This window comes from Aulonocara sp. 'chitande type north' Nkhata Bay, linkage group LG15, assembly GCF_057382095.1.
Source record: "Aulonocara sp. 'chitande type north' Nkhata Bay isolate Kocher_YH1m ecotype deep benthic linkage group LG15, A_spYH_male_GT1.1, whole genome shotgun sequence".
NCBI lineage: Eukaryota > Metazoa > Chordata > Actinopteri > Cichliformes > Cichlidae > Aulonocara > Aulonocara sp. 'chitande type north' Nkhata Bay.
This window is the reverse complement of record NC_141358.1, coordinates 1,236,771-1,252,824: the sequence shown is the minus strand read 5'-3', so window position 1 is coordinate 1,252,824 and position 16,054 is coordinate 1,236,771. Positions and strand designations below refer to the sequence as shown.

The 16,054-nt window shown below is 43.3% G+C and overlaps 1 protein-coding gene across 1 annotated transcript in view; it reads right to left on the bottom strand.

The window, feature by feature from the left end:
* Window positions 1-687: 687 nt before the first annotated feature.
* The window catches only part of emilin1a (elastin microfibril interfacer 1a), a 30,295-nt gene continuing 14,928 nt past the window's right edge, over window positions 688-16,054 (bottom strand). The window contains exons 2-12 of the mRNA XM_086263746.1: window positions 12,355-12,471; window positions 10,355-10,521; window positions 9,930-10,029; window positions 9,595-9,703; window positions 9,341-9,511; window positions 5,989-7,263; window positions 5,063-5,477; window positions 4,700-4,816; window positions 3,916-3,933; window positions 3,682-3,816; window positions 688-3,583 (exon numbers count right to left, since the gene is read on the bottom strand). Coding sequence (XP_086119872.1) covers window positions 3,264-3,583; window positions 3,682-3,816; window positions 3,916-3,933; window positions 4,700-4,816; window positions 5,063-5,477; window positions 5,989-7,263; window positions 9,341-9,511; window positions 9,595-9,703; window positions 9,930-10,029; window positions 10,355-10,521; window positions 12,355-12,471 — 2,944 coding nt within the window. The 3' untranslated portion in view covers window positions 688-3,263. The remainder of the gene's footprint in view (window positions 3,584-3,681; window positions 3,817-3,915; window positions 3,934-4,699; window positions 4,817-5,062; window positions 5,478-5,988; window positions 7,264-9,340; window positions 9,512-9,594; window positions 9,704-9,929; window positions 10,030-10,354; window positions 10,522-12,354; window positions 12,472-16,054) is intronic.

Below are 16,054 nucleotides of genomic sequence, written 5' to 3'. Positions count from 1 at the left end.
GGGGATGTTTTTCAGCAGCGGGAAGACTAGTCAGGATCAAGGGGAAAGGAATCAAAAATGAATACAGCAATGTGCAGAGAGTCCTTGATGATAAGCTGCTCCAGAGCTCTCTGGACCTTATACTTGGGCGAAGGTTTATCTTCAAACAGGACAATGACCCCAAGTGCACATCCCAGATAACAAAGGAGTGGCTTCACTCTGTGAATGTCCAGCCAGAGGCCAGACTTGGACCTGATTGAACAGAGAGCCAAAAATGACTACGCAGCCTGGTGGGGCTTGAGTGGTTCTCCAAAGAAGGATGAGAGAAACTGCTCAAAAACAAGAGTGCTAGCTTGTAGCATCATATTCAAAGACTTTAGGCTGTGATTGCTGCTAAAGGTGCTTCAACACGATGTCGAGCAAAGTCTGTGAGTAATTATGGGCATGTAATATGTAATTATATATTTTATATACTTCCAGCAAAAATGTTTTTCACTTGTGTAGAATTTCATTTTGGAATGAGGCTATAACATAACACAAATAAGAGCACATATCTTTTCTTTGATAAGTAATGAGCATCTTGACTGTTAAGCTTTTCCTAACAGCTGCTGGAGTAAATATCCTGAACACTAGGGGTCACTGCAGTGCAGCATATGAAAGAAAAACAGTTTAACAGACTCCTTGTCTTGTCTTAAGCTAAAATTAGCCTGTTGAAGTCGAGGGAGGAGATGATAGAGGTTTGAAGTAGGAGCCAGAAACAAAAGTCAGCCCAGCTGTGTGTATTTGTGAAGGCCAAAGAAGTGCCAGATCAAATAAGTGAAGTCCAAAGCAGGCGGGGCAGTGTGTAAAACCTGATGCATACCAGCTCATTTAATAAAAGAAACCAAATCCAGATGAGAGCGATACTGTTGACGTGAGCCGTATAACACTGGGTATCTGTATTTGTAGCACACGTGGCAAAACATACAAAACGTATACAGTACCATGCAAGGTGAAGTGGCAGTTCTTAAAGATCATAAAAATATGTACAGTCTGTTAAGGTTACACAATGCTTAGACACATACACTTATATTTCCACACTAGAGTTGATGACAAACATGTCCTCCTTGCAAAGGAAAACGTGTATGATACGAAAAAAGAGAAAATACACTCTTAAGCCATAATGTACAAAATGCATTATGAATCTGCAAACAAGTGTGCAAGCCATTTAAAAATATGTACAACACCTTTCAAAATACACAGTTGAAAAACAGACAACCAAAGGCAGGATGTGTGTGTTCAATCAAAGAAATAGGCTTTGTATACTTGATATAAGGATAAGTGTAGCTTCTGTATTTGTTATTGTTTGCTTTGCATAAAAACTCCAGCGTAAGATCGACTGATAGTAACAGCGACATAACTTTCACCATCTGAACTCTCACAAACGTCCTTTAGAAGAACTGTTCTTGCCCTTGGCAGTCCTCCACGTCCTCTTGTGTTTCTGGGCACAGCTAATGTCCTACAATGCTCTTATTGTTTTGTATGATTTATAAAATCCTGTGGTTTCTCCACCAAACTATCAGTGACTTCATTTGCGCATTTCCTCCTAAAGAATAGTGATAGTGGTTTGGACTTCATCACTCTGCATTTTTTCCAATACAATTGGCACTCTGCGTTGTATTTCTGGGAATTTACTTGTGGTAAGAATGAAACTCCAAGGAATAATTCAGGAAGTGTGTGTAATAACCTTTGATCGTTTGGTATGCTGTGGGTGGATAAGGGACAAAAAGCCCTCACATTAATCATCTTTTTATAAGATAACCTTTCTTTAAACGGCACCGGTGGTGCTCCCTTCCAGCTCCATGTTTTCATTCTTGAACTCTGCTTAGCTTTGTAGCTTTGAAGGATCCCTGGTTAAAAATAACCCTTTTTTTATCTTACACTGGTCCTTGGCGTAGCCCCGTAGTTCATCCTCTGTCTGAAAGAAGCAATTTCAGCTCCCCCGCCCCACTTTGAGCCAACTTTCTTCCTATTGGCTACACAACTAAGGTGCCCATATAAGGGATATCCATTCTCAGTGACATAATACAGAGCTAAAAGTAGAAAAAAAACTACCTGAACCAGTTCCAAAAATGTTGGAATGGCATGTAAAATGAAAATAACAACAGAATGCAATGATTTTGAAATGTTATGGATCCATATTTTTACAAGTTTAAGCTGAAATTATTTTGAGAAAAAAACATTAGCTCTTGACTTGGTTTGCATCAGCAAATCTCAAAAAAGTTTGGAAAAGTTAACGTTACTAAAAAGAAACAGCTGGAGGAACATTTTGCATCTAATTGTAAGGTCCATTGTCTGTGACTACAGTCCGCCGTGACATCCACAAAGGCAGGATAAAGCTCTATACACGAACATGATCCAGAAACTTCTCTGGGCCAAAGCTCATTTAAAATAGACTGAGGCAAAGTGGAAAACTGTGGTTGGAAGAACTGAAATTTGAAATTCTTTTTGGAAAACACGGACGCCGTGTCCTCTAAAGAAAAGGGAAGAGGCACCATTCGGCTTGTCAGCAGCTCTCAAGTCCTGCCTCTCTGATGGTGTGGAGGCGCATCAGTACCTATGAAATACATACAGGTGGGAGATCAGAACGAGTTCCCACCCAGACATCTTTTCAGGGAAGGCCTTAGACAATGCTAAGCTGCATAATGCATCTATTACAGTGCAACAGAGAAGAGCCAGGACTGTTGAGCAGCTTGGATCCTCTAACAGACACCAACGGGACAACAACCCTCTCCCAAAAGTCCAGCATCTGGTCTCCTTAACTCCCAGCTTTTTAAAGATGAGGGATATAGTGATAAGAGTCACAAACATGTTTTGTGTATTCGATTGTGAATAAAAAGGTGGATTTATGACATTTGTGACACAAATCATTGTGTTCTGTTTTTATTTCCATTTTACACGATGTGCCAATTTTTTTTAATTTAATTTTGGGGGAGGGATTGGTTGTAGATATATATGAAAATATTAGTGAAAACATGTGACATTATTAGATAACCGTGCAGTGGCTTCTTCAGGATACAAAAACACACCAATGGCTCTTGCCTAAAATAGTTTTCCTTAAAGCTGTGAAACACAGAACAAACGACTGTGGTTACAAAGGACTTCTGAAATCCTTCCTGGCACTGAAGGTCAAACATAAGCTTTTGTCTTGCTGAATAGATCCAGTCCAATAATCTGCATTTCTCAGTGGCACTGTCTCTTGGACAAATCAGAAGCTCTCACGCTCAGGATTTTTACACATCCAATCAGATGGTTTCGTAGAGCAGCATCCCACTGAAGATGGTCAGAGGTTCGGAGGAGTAGGCCAGCTTCCCAGTTACAAGGTCGATACAGACCGTGTCCCCTTCCTCCATGGGTAGGATGATGTTAAAGACAGCTAACGCTCCAGGGATGTGCTTTGCCTCAGCCATGGGCTTCTCCAGGCCTTCAGGCTGATATCCGGCCGAGTCTGCTCGGGCCACACCAGTGTTGGACTTGGACAGCACTGCCTCGATCTTTATGTTTTTGTGGCCTGTCAGGATGCCACTGAAGAAGTACTTCCCACGCACAGGAGCTGTGAAATAACCTGAGGGACAGGACGAGGTCATAATGACTGACTGCAGACACCAAGTTGAAATAAAGAAAACCTAAAACTATTGAAACGTCCGTTGTAGTGAAACTCACCTGTTTTGGGATTGTAGGCGTTATTTTCATTGACAAAGACTTCATTGAACACTATGGTTCCCGTGTTCCTCATCGGGCGGGTCATGGCGGCAGAGAAGGAAAGGCGTGGCACGTGGGCATCGGAGCCTGGAGGACCTGATGATAGAGCAGAAACAAAGAGCAGGTGTTACCGTGGATTCGAGATCAAAGAGTTAGTCGCACTTTGATCTGCTGTTTGATAAGAACACCACATACCCTGTTCCCCTCTGAGACCTGGAAAGTAAGATGAAAGACAACAACAGCGAGTTAGACCCAGCGATACCATTCCTCATGTTTATATTGTACATATGCAACATGTTAATGAAGAGACATCAAAGATGCACCAAATACGTCTGTTAATACACGTTTATTTATATAAAAAGTAAATTCAAACTAGTAAGAAGCAGAAGTCAATTTATGGTATTCGTCATTACTCTGACCTAAATTTACTCTTCTGTACTGAAGTTTGTGTCCCAGTGGGAGACGGCTCACACATGTGCCTTGTCCCATGGCTGGGTCGCATTAGAAATTCATAGTTCTATAGTTTATGTTTTTTTGAGTGAAAATTTAGAGCAAATCACATTCTACTGCATTTTAGTTGGTGTGATGATTTAAGATTTCAATGGTGATAACGTTATTGTCCCCAATGGGAAATCGATTTGCAGTATGTCCATAGAGAGATATAAACAAACAAACAAACAAACAAACACACACAAAAATAAAAAATAAGCCCAGAGAAAACTACCTAAATTTGATCATCTAGTTGAGAATAATGCCAATTATCAGCCAAATAAAAATGATTTGCTGCTGCGGTGTTAACAGATTGTTCAAGAAGCCTCTGTTTGGTGAAAGGTTTTACCAGGAGTCACATCCTAACGGTACAAATGCACATTCCTAAATAACATAGCTAACTTTAGCTAGCTTGATTAAGCTTAACTTCCATCTTTTTGGCCTAAGATGATCACTACTCTGGTTCCAACACTGGGCCTACAGTATTTACCTGGGGGTCCCATTGGTCCCTGTTCGCCATCTCTGCCCTGAGGTCCTATCCTCCCTTCGGGTCCCATCGGACCCCGGGGCCCTTGCTCTCCTCGGAGCCCAGGTGGACCAGGTGGACCTGAAGGAGTGCAATGTTTGGTGAGACAGCCAGGAAACACTCCAGTACCAGTAACACTATCCTTAAAGAGAACTCGTGGGACTTAGCTTTTAGGCAGAGAGCACCATTTAAATCATTTTATGACAACTGCCTGGAATCTTTCTTTCATCTATTTTTCCCTCAGTCCAAACGTACCTCCCTTCAGTTGGGAGCAACTATCTCTCGACCAGCATTCAAATCCCACGCCATCTGCCCTCTGTGACTCACCCTTAAAGTCCCGTGTTTTGAATCTGTGGAAGTCTCTGACCAAGTCGACCACTGAAGAGTTCAGCCTGTGTATGTTGGAGTGGATGTGAGGCAGCTGGACGTTCTGGATATTTTCAATAGCATTTCCTTGAGAAGTAACTGTGACATTGAGTCCATTAACAGAGGTCCACAGCCCAGACACGTGTCGGTCCAAGCCCTCCTTGATGCCCTCCAGCTTTCCAGAAACCGAGTCGAAGCGCCCAGACACTTTTTCGAGGTTGGAGAGCCTTCGATCTAGGCCGTCACTGGACCTCCGGCACTCCCCGATCTCAGTCACATGGTTGCTCCTGATTATTTGGATCTCTCTGCCCAGATCGCTGAATCGAGTGTCTGAGTCAGCGACGTGGTCTGCCACGACCGTTTGCAGGTTATTCACCTTGAAAAGAGTGTTGAAAGTTCTACTATGAAAAGACAATTTATTCTCCTACGGTCAGCACATCATCTGTCAGAAAACCCAAATATCTGTAATATCCTATTTTCATAACTGTATAAATATTCTATGAAAACTGTTCCAAAGGTAACCACGATGCATTTGGAAATTTTTATGAATTTCTCTTGTTTTTTATTGAACTTCTGTTTTCTTTTGTGTGCTTTTGCATCATTTTCTGTTTGCTGGTGTTTTCTTGACTTGCAGTGCATTTGAACTGAACAACTGCGCAGCCCGCCCAACACTGCTCTTTCTGTTTTTCCAGGCAGTTTCCGCTGCTATGCCTGCTGATCCAAGCTACCAACAGTCACACTGATATAGCCTCCTTGTTTTGGTTCATTGCTTACTTTATAGCCACTCCACAATGCAACGCAGAAAAAGCCTTTAGTGGCTTTAAAAGGTTCACATGTCAAACAGATGTGTGCATAACTAGGCTATTATCTGCATCACATATTCTTACCTCAACGATGATATTGTCCTTAATGTGGGTCAGATCTGTTATCGTGTGCCCGTGTGTCTGCACAGTCCTTCCCAGGCCCTTCAGAGTGTCATTAATGGAGCTAAAAGTATCCATGACCTCAGCCAGCTCTCCTTGGATAGACTTCAGATCCCCTCCTAATTTTCCACTATGTACAGTGTGACCTTCCAGACGTTTCTTTAGATCATTTATGTTGGTTTTACACTGCACCGTGCACTCCTCCACGTCCTCTCTGAGTCGTCCCACCTCCTCCTGGAGGTTGGAGCAAACCTGAGAGCAGACAGATTCTCCCGAGTCGACTTTTCTCCGCAGATCCGTCAGTGCCGTCTGGCATCTGTTGAGGCTGATCGTGGTGGAGTTTTTAAATGTGAGCAGGTCCTTTTCTACAGTGCTGCATATCAAACACTCCTTAAAATCGCGGCCCAAAGTTTCCACTTCAGTGAAGATCCTGTTGAAGTTCTCGCCATCCTTCCCGGTCACAGCTGTTATCTTTTTCACATCAGTTGTTAAGTTAATCACTCTCTCAAGCAGCGAGTCTCCTGACACCGACAGGTTGTTCAGCTTGGTGTTAAACTTTTGGATCTCATCCTGGTTGGCCACAACCCTCCACTCTAAAGTTTTCACAGTTTCATCACTTGTTCGGTCTCTTGCGTTCGGCCCGCAGGTGTCTCTGCACATGTCTGTGGTCGATGTTAGCCGTCTGTCGAGGAAGGTCGTGATGTTCTCCAGCTTGCTTAAACGTCGACTGTGGTCCTTGACCGTGTCTGCAAGAACAGCCACATCCAGCTCTACTTTACCGATCTTGTAGCTGTGGTCATCGAGCTGAACGAGGACCGAGTTTCGCAGCTGAGTGACGTCTCTCTGCACAGTTTCTTTCATGTTGTTCCCGGTGTTAGTACACCTCTGCTCCGTCTTCCTCATTGTGGTATTCATCCTCTTTTCCAGTTCTCTTAGCCTGCCGTTCAACCGGTCCTCTGTCACTCTTCCCTTTCCTCCACCCGTCCCGAGCTCCTTATCCAGCCGCCCTTTAATAGCGTCACACTTGTTTGCAGTGGAGGTGAGTCGGACTTCGACATCAGACAGCCTCCTTCCCAGCTCGGTGACTGTGTTGCAGCAGGCCTGTGAGCGCTCGGTCTCGCTGCGAGAGATTTCCAAGCTTTGCCTCAAGTGCTGGTCTATGGAGCTGATCCTCTTTTCCAGGGCTGCGATCCGGTCCCTGTCCTGCTGCTGCTGGCGCCTCATGTCCTCCACGCCGACCTGGTGATAACGAGACATACGAGACATAACCGTCATGATGTCAGGCTCATATTTTTTCAGCGTCCTTGAAACTTTGATTTTTTTGTGATTTCTAAGGGTTTCAAAGGTACATTTTCCTGAACTGTAGGTTTGCTTTGTTGTTCTGCTTCTCAGCAGGAGTGATTGTATCTCTATACTAATACCATCTGTATTACTTCACTCTATAGGAGAAAAGCACTGAGCCATCTACACACCAACAGGAAAGCTGCGTAGCCCTGGAGAGTCACCCCACGAAGCCCCTGGTACAAAGTGTTTGTGCTGATGTTTTATTATTTTTATCGTTTTATGGATCACTGTTTACTTAACACAGGCCAGGAAATCAAGTATGGGATGGTGGAGGTGGGGTTTCCACGACCAAACCCCTCTTTCATCTTCTTATCAAAGGTTACAGCGCTCCGTTAAAAGGAAGGACGTTCTGATTCAATATTGTTTCCCTGTAAATATCACTCGTTGTGTAATATTGCAAAGAATTTTTACATATATTATGTATACAGTGCAATCTGAGGCTATAGTAAAGATAAATATTTTTGTCTTGAGCAACCATGTTTGTTTACTTCATCCAATCCCAGACTGGATCCTGTAACTAGCTTTTTTCTTAAATGATGTCATCTGCTAACAAACTCACCATCAGCAGATTTGCACATCCAGCTAAGCTGCAGGTGGATGTGTAATCATATCCTACTGCAGGGGTAGGCAACTCCAGGCCTCGAGGGCCGATGTCCTGGAGGTTTTAGATGTGTCCATGACCCATCACAGCTGATTTAAAGGGCTAAATGACTCCTCAGCATTTCTTGAAGTTCTCCAGAGGTCTGGTAATGAACTAATCATTTGATTCAGGTGTGTTAACCCAGGGTGAGATCCAAAGCCTGCAGGACACCGGCACTTGAGGCCTGGAGTTGCCCACCCCTGTCCTACTGACTGAGATCACAGCTGGCAAAAACACAGACAGTAGAAAGTGAGGCTAAGCTAATGCGTTAGTGCCTTAAACCTGCATTCTATCTGAAGACCAACAGGTGGCGACAGCTGTGGCTATAAAAAGACTGACGTAGGCCTGTGGGTCAATGACTTTGTGCCTCTGTAAACACTTTCCTGCTTGGTTTATGGGCTCATTTACTCTTTTCGTGTCATACTGAATAAAAAAGTATATTTACAAACCTTCGTCATTCCACCTATTTTTCTATTGTGCGAAAGGCTTTATAGCCTTGTTTTGAAACAGGTGCTATATAAATCAAGTATCAGTCAGCACGGGGTGGTTGGGCTGACAGCTAGCCAAAAGTGTCCGAAGCTTCCACACAGGAAGTGACTAACAGTGACATGGAGACCATGGGCAAAAAACCTGCTGATGATGTAAAGCGCTCAGGCTAAACTTTTCTCATTTTTGAGGTAAATACATTCGCTGAGTGCCAATAAGAGCAGAGTGTACATACGGCGACAGACGCAAGACGATATAACGTCCTCTAGTTTACGCAACAGGTGTAGGTGTCATTGTAGAAGCTGCCCAGTGTACTAAGACAATCGCCCTGCTACGACGCTTTGTATGCAGCATTTTAGGTCATATGTGCTCAGAGTGAAGATCTGACAATGCAGGAGCACCTGGGACAAACAAAGGAGTGGCTTTGTGCTATGGTGGGCGCAAGTGTGGGGCCCTTTATGTGTCGACGCCCACAGGGAGCCATGACAGCACACGAGGCAAATGAAAACTCACTTTATCTGATTTATGTTGAATCCCAACAAAAAAACGTAATGCAGCTGGTAAACTGTTTCCTTATTGTCGCTGCACTTTTCTCATCTTTTTCTTCAGTAATCCTTTTTTACTGTTTGTTTGTGCAGCGGTTTATGCTGCAGCATGGGGCCATTATCTTTTACTGCTTTGGGCAGAAGAAATCGCTTCCCACAGGGGCAAAGGCATGAACATCGAACTGCTAGTAAACGAACCACAAGTACGCCTTCATGTCTTATTGGTGGTGGGGAAATAATGGTGATTGTTGCCATATTGATATAATTATGACATAATGAATGAGGACATATTGGACTTTACCTGACAGGAAGAGCAGGACAGAGACACCCTCCTCTCCAGCTCTGTCAGTATCTCTTCCTTTAGGATGTTCAGCTGGTCACCTCCACCTCCTCCTCGGTCTGCTCCATCCAGTTCATTACCTCCTCCATTCACCAGGTGGTTGTTGATCGTGAGCAGCGTCTGATCATGTGCCTAAACGACCACAACAGTCACAGAAATGAGCATCATCCATGCTTGCGTGCACAAACAGCAGACTTCTGGACAGCCGCAGTTACCTGTGTTCTGTTATAGAGATGATCCAGCTTTGTCTGGATGCTGTTGATGGTTTCCTTCATGTGTGGTTGAGCTGAATCTGCAGGGACAATGGCCCCAGTCAGCCCGTGCCTACGAGATAGAAACAGTTTTGATTCCCTCGCGTGTGAGAAGTTTTCATCCACTCCAAAGCTGAGGTATATCTCCAGTGCAATAAACAGGAATTGAAAGTGTGCCGTCCATGCGTGACCCTAACAACACTTTAGTTTCTTTATTTCCACTAAACAGCGTTTCACTAACACTCAACTCAGTCCATGAAATAAAGCGTGCACGTGTGTTAAAAACAACAGTGACGTACAGCCTCTGGTTTATGCCATTGATGGTGGTCTGCATGTTGCTGAGGTCTTTGGTCAGGCCATGAATGGTGTTCTCCAGCTGTCTGATCTTCTCTGTGTCTCCTGGACAAAAGGAAAGGAAGGTGTGAAATGTGCTGCTTAATGCTGTAAATCTATTTGCTAAATGTCTCGACATGTTTTTCAGTCAGCTACTTATACTGACTGTTTTCATGTTTCCAGATTTGGACCATTTTGCAGAAACACACAGCTCACTGAGGTTCAGTACGTGTGACGCACATAATACGGCAGCCTGAGCTTCTTTTTTTAATGTTATGACCATTTGAAGCAGTCGTCCTTTACTTTATCAGAGGCCACACGTCTTCTTTCATTCTTGAGGTATCAAAACTCAGAAGATAAAGAATATTTTATGATTTGTTTGTAATTTCACCTTCTCCTCCCCGCTGCCCACCACCTGTGTCCGCGACACCAGTCTCAGGTGTCCCCTGTGGTCCACTGTGGCAGTCCTCCCCGGAGTAACCATGGCAACACCTCCACTCCATTTCTGTCACCATCTTGTAAGCTACTTTATATCTCGGTCTCCTGTACGTCCGATAGCTGAGGATGAAAAAGGAGTTTGTGAAACGACATCCAGATTGGTGTTTTCACTCGTCCGACCCCGTGACCCTTTCATCTCGATTGTTTTTAGTTTGTGTTGGTCGTCTTTATAGTGTCCCATATGGAAGAGAAATAGAATAAACTTATAAAAGACTTGCATCAGATGTGGCCTACTTCATATAGTGACTCATATAAGGCTGATATGATTTAGTCATGAACGTGGCCACTTTCTCAGTACTTTCATATATTCTTTTAGGAAGTATCCAAAACATACAAGTTTCATTTTTATAATTTTTAAGGATCTTATATCTGTTTTCACTCTCTTTTCATACAAGTTTCACACAAGACAGATACAAACTTTATAAGATTTATATTTATCTTTTCCATATGGGGTGGCTCAAAAATTGTTTCATTTTCTATGGCCAGATTTAGCTTTATATTACTCTTTTTTTGGTATCATTGTATGGAGTGTAGAAAAGTCAGGATAGATTTTAGAAAAAAATCTATAGGCATACATGTATTAGCCTGTCAGCATGCTATCATCTGTGTTTGGTTTCAAGGTGCAGCCATGCCTGAGTACAGCCTCACAGATCACTAATACAGCACCAAACGTTTCTGCCTTCAAAAACTGCAGCCAACTTGTTCCCGGTGATGACACTGCAAGATTTAATATTTGCAATGTAACCAAGTCAAAGACCTGCAGCGGCCCCTAAACCCTGCATGAGACATCATCATTGTGCTGTACACTGATATTCATGTGCAAAGGTCATTATATGTGAGGAAAATCACAGCAAATCATCTACTGATGATGAATGAGATTACAGGGACTTTAAATTCCCATTTTCCAAAGGAACTGCACTGAGCCAGTACAAAATCTCGTTCTTAGAGCATTCCTTTGCAAAAAAAGAAAAGCATGTTTTATTTGGAAAGCTTTGCTGGAGTCGTATCATTAATGTGCCACTCAGCTCTGCTTCTGAAGAGGTCTTATTTGCAGTCCTAACGCAATAAATAGACCAGAAATTGGCCAAAGCACTCCATAAAGATTTACCATCACAGGCATGTTAACAAGCCGCGGCTGCAAAAGTTTTTTTCCTTTCGTGACTTTACTGTAGGTAACACAGAAAAAAGATTTCGTCTTCCAGCTCCCTTTTCTGTGAGCGTGAGAAAAAAGGTCCTCGTAGAAGAAAAACAAAACAGGGCTCGAAGAAATGGGAGCAAGAGCTGGGCAGAGTTAGCAAGTGAAAGTGAGAGAATCATAAAAGGAAGAAACAGAGAGCAAGAGAAGATTGTTTTTGCAGGGTAGGAGACGAGACTGCGGTGCCTGGAACTCCTGTTGGCTTCATTCTTAGCATAGCCCAGGTTTAGACTGAGGCCCCTGGCAGGCATCGGGATCAAGCGGCAAGGCCAGGGTTAGACAACACAGTGAAAACTTCAAAGGAGGGAAAACATCAGCAATGCTCGATTAATGTTTTCTCCAAGTATTACATCCACGACTGGAAAACCCATTTAGCGAGTCCTATCTCTAGTAAATGTGCTCCGTTACTTGTAATAGTAGATATTCACCCGTCTGCACCAAAGAGACTTTATCACTGAGATTACCCAGAGACCAGTACGGAGCTGCAATCATGTGGAAGCCCAGCTTCAACCAGGCGCCCTCCTGACCTCGTGGTTGAAGCCCGGGAGACAAAAGATTGAGAGAGCTGAGTGAAGTCTACAGACAGGAAATAGAACAAAATGATGGATACAGGGTGCAGGACTCCTGCGGCTTTGAAGACGGCAAGGCTAAACTCGGGGTAGAATCCGGAAACACGGAGACGAGGCATAGATACTCACGCTACTCGAGGACACTGTCCCCAGGCACAGCGCTGGTAGTCCGGCTTGATGTACGTCTCCACGCCATCCTCCATCACGCAGCTAACCGTGCGCGTCACCACATAAGCGCACCAGTTCCTATTGAAGCAGGGAAAAGGAAATGGCAGATGAATGAGTGTGTGATGGCTATCGGTTAGCTCAGAGTTTCGAGTCAGGCGTTAACACAAACATAGCACCTCGCCCTCACTCCAGTTCTGCTCTACGTTCCCTGGCACAGAAAACAGGGAAGGAATGACAATCAAAACTCTGGTCACACGTTGAATGTGAGTCTCCACTGTTTGGAGTTTTTGTAGATTAATATCTCAGACCTTAGACTTGCAGTTATTGTTCTGTGCTGCACTCCAGGAAAATTGGTGCAAAAGTCAGATCATGTATGATAAGTACATGAATTTAACAATGACTGCAACACACCAAGTTCACTGCAGTATTTATACTGCATCTCTTTGCAGTAAACACAGAGTTACATTTATTCACAAATGCCCAGCATAACATTTATAAAAGCCTGTCAGATGCATGATCTCTTTCCACAAATCTGAGAAGTCGTGAACCAGGGAAAGTAACTGCAAAAGTAAATTAGATTTTCTCTGCAAACAGTTTTCAGTTCATTACATCAGTTTTAAAAAATGAAGCAATACCTTCATAAACCAATGAAGGTAGATACACTGTAAATGTGCTTTAAGTATGAAAGCGCCTGTTTGCGTTTTTCCTTACAGATAACAATATAAAAATAAAAGAAATATTCATTTCAGATCTGGCCCACATACCTCAAAGAATGACGGCCCTTTGGTGGCCCAGATTTGGTTTGCCAAAGGTGGCCCACGCATGGGCCAGCAGCAGACACGCTGCTGGCCCTGTGATGGCCCAGAACAGATGTCAGCCTAATGTGTACCTTAATCGACCCATGTAATAACTACATGTGCCGGAACATAATAGTGCAAAAGTAACATGACGAAACTCTGCTCAGACAGTGAATGGACTGATTCTTATATAACACTTCTCTACTCTCACAGATTACTCAAAGTGCTCCATACAGCATTCACACACTCGCTCTAAGCTAAGTGTTTCCTAACTACATTCATGCACATTCACACTCTTGACATCCTGGAGGAGTCAGGGATCGAACCACTAACCTTCCGATCAGTAGGTGACCTGCTCTACCTGCTGAGCTACAGCCACCCAGCGGCAAACATGAGTGAAACCTCACTGGGTTTTGGATAAAGTGTACACTCACAAACCTGTCAAACCTGCGTTTGAAACATTAGCTACCATAGCAGTATAGTATTGCAACATGACATTTGGGTCTTCTACCTAAAATAGGAAAATAAACAGTGTCATCATTGCCAGACCTGGCCCACATCTGGTTGACACACACTCTGCCATGACACCAGTCACTCAGAAGTGCCAGCTTGATGCTGGGCCAGACCTGTTTTCTATGAGCCTGGGCCACATAACCCAAACCATAATCGGCCCAGATATGGCATGCCATCACATAGACAGTGCCATCTACACCTGGCTCGTATCTGGATGACATACCACTTACTATGCCAGAAGCCAGCCAGCAGTGTCAGCTTGACACCAGATCCGGGCCAGACCTGACTGCTATGTGGGATATGACCCCCTATGAGCAAGCACTTCGGCAACAGTGGGAAGGAAAAACTCCCTTTTAACAGGAAGAATATATAACAAAATATAAGAGTAAGAAAACGTTTAGCCTAGTTAAGCACATAATGTTAACCCGGGGATGCAGGTCGCTTCGTCTAAGCAAACAAATATCAGCAACATCAGTTTCCAGTTTTTCCAAACATAACTATATTTCCTGTCTTTGTTAACTTTGATGTTCCAAAGCTACAAGCTGGTTGTGCTAATACTGGGTTACTTAGTGGACTTCACACAAGAATCACACAAAAAGCTGAAGATAGTAACCTCACTGTCCACATGGTGTTCTCTCTGGTTGTTTCACTGTATTTGAGCCTACAGCAACTCAGTGCACTTAGGTGCGTAGACATGGTCAACATGACCTGCTAAACTGCTAAACTGCTAAACCAGACAGGTTTGATTGGGATTATCGCACATGAACACTTTTTCTGATTTTTCTGTGATCAAATGTTAATGTCAGAGAGAGTGTCCAGACTACTTCAAGCTGATAGAAAGGAACACTGCTATCAGCTAAGAACAGGATCCTCAGACTACAGCTGGCACAGGCTCATTAAAAAGAAGATTTGAAAACCATTGCCTGGTCTGATGAGTCTGCATTTCTGCTGCAACATTCAAACAGAGTCCAAATTTGGTGTAAAAACCATGAAAGCATGGATCCATCCTTCCTTCTATTAATGCGTCAGGCTGCTGGTGATAAAACTGCGTTTGATGCCACTTTGGGCCGCTTACTACGAACTAAGCCTCATTTAAACAACCATCCAATTATGACCACACCTACCCATCTCCTAATGGCTGCTTCCAGCAGGAAAATGGACCATGTAACAGAGGTACAATCATCTCAAACTGGTTTCATGAGTTCACTGCACTCAAATCCCACAGTCACCGGATCCCAATCCTACTGGGTCACCTTTGGTGCAAGAAGACATTCACATCATGGATCTCAGCAACTGTGTGATGCTGTCATGTCAATATAGACATGAATCTTCAATGAATCTTTACAGCACTTGATTGAATCTATAGCATCGAGAATGAAAGTAGTTCTGAACGCTAAAGGGAATCTGACCTAATGTCTGTGAAGGTTCTCAGTCATCATCGTAGTATAAGGAGCTTGGAAAGCTCCTTAGAAGTTCAAACTGAAGGTGAAACATCTTCAAGCAACTTAAAGAAGTCCAGACGCTTTTCTTTCCAAGCTCCTTAGACCAATCTGACCTAATACTAACAAGGTGTACTATATATGGTGCACACACGTGTCACTGCTGACAGGGTAGCCCTCTGATCAACCCTCTGAACCACCGATTCCCACCTGTTCAAGGAAGCACGATGTTCATTGATCCTACAGTACACACATGGAAAACCACAACACCAAGCATAAAGTGGCTGCAAAGAGCAAAATCACAGATCAACAGCAGCATGCATCTAGAGTTATGTTTCCCGGTGAAGTATTCACTCGCGTCATGTACTTCCCCTCCTTCACTGAGCCCTGAGGGGACTGTAAGTAAGTAAAGTTTATTTATTAAGCGCTCTTCATAGACAGGCCGTCACAAAGCGCTGTACACAGAGATTAAAATAAACAGACAGTTAAGTAACAAAATAGACAATATACACAATATAAAAGGTTAAAAGTAAATAAATAAGTAAAATAGTAAAATAATACTGCAGCTCCTAAGAGCTGGTGGCTAACTTTGTTTGCCAGTGACTTCAGTGGAAACAGCTGCCCGCTGTGGCTCAAATAACACTGGCTGCTTAACTGAAAAGAACTTTTCACACTAAATTAAATCCAATGTTGATAAAATAATGCTCATTATAGCAGCTTTCTAATGCTAGGTTCAGGTTTTAACTTAATCCATACTTTTCACGCCAACTCAAATATTAATCCTAAAATAATTCCCATGAAGTGGACATTTGTTAAAAAAACGTCCCCATAAACATGCTTTCATAGCACGACGCTCCCACACACTCCCACAGTCTGCAGGCTACTCCGTTTGTCCTCGTCTGCCTTATCGCC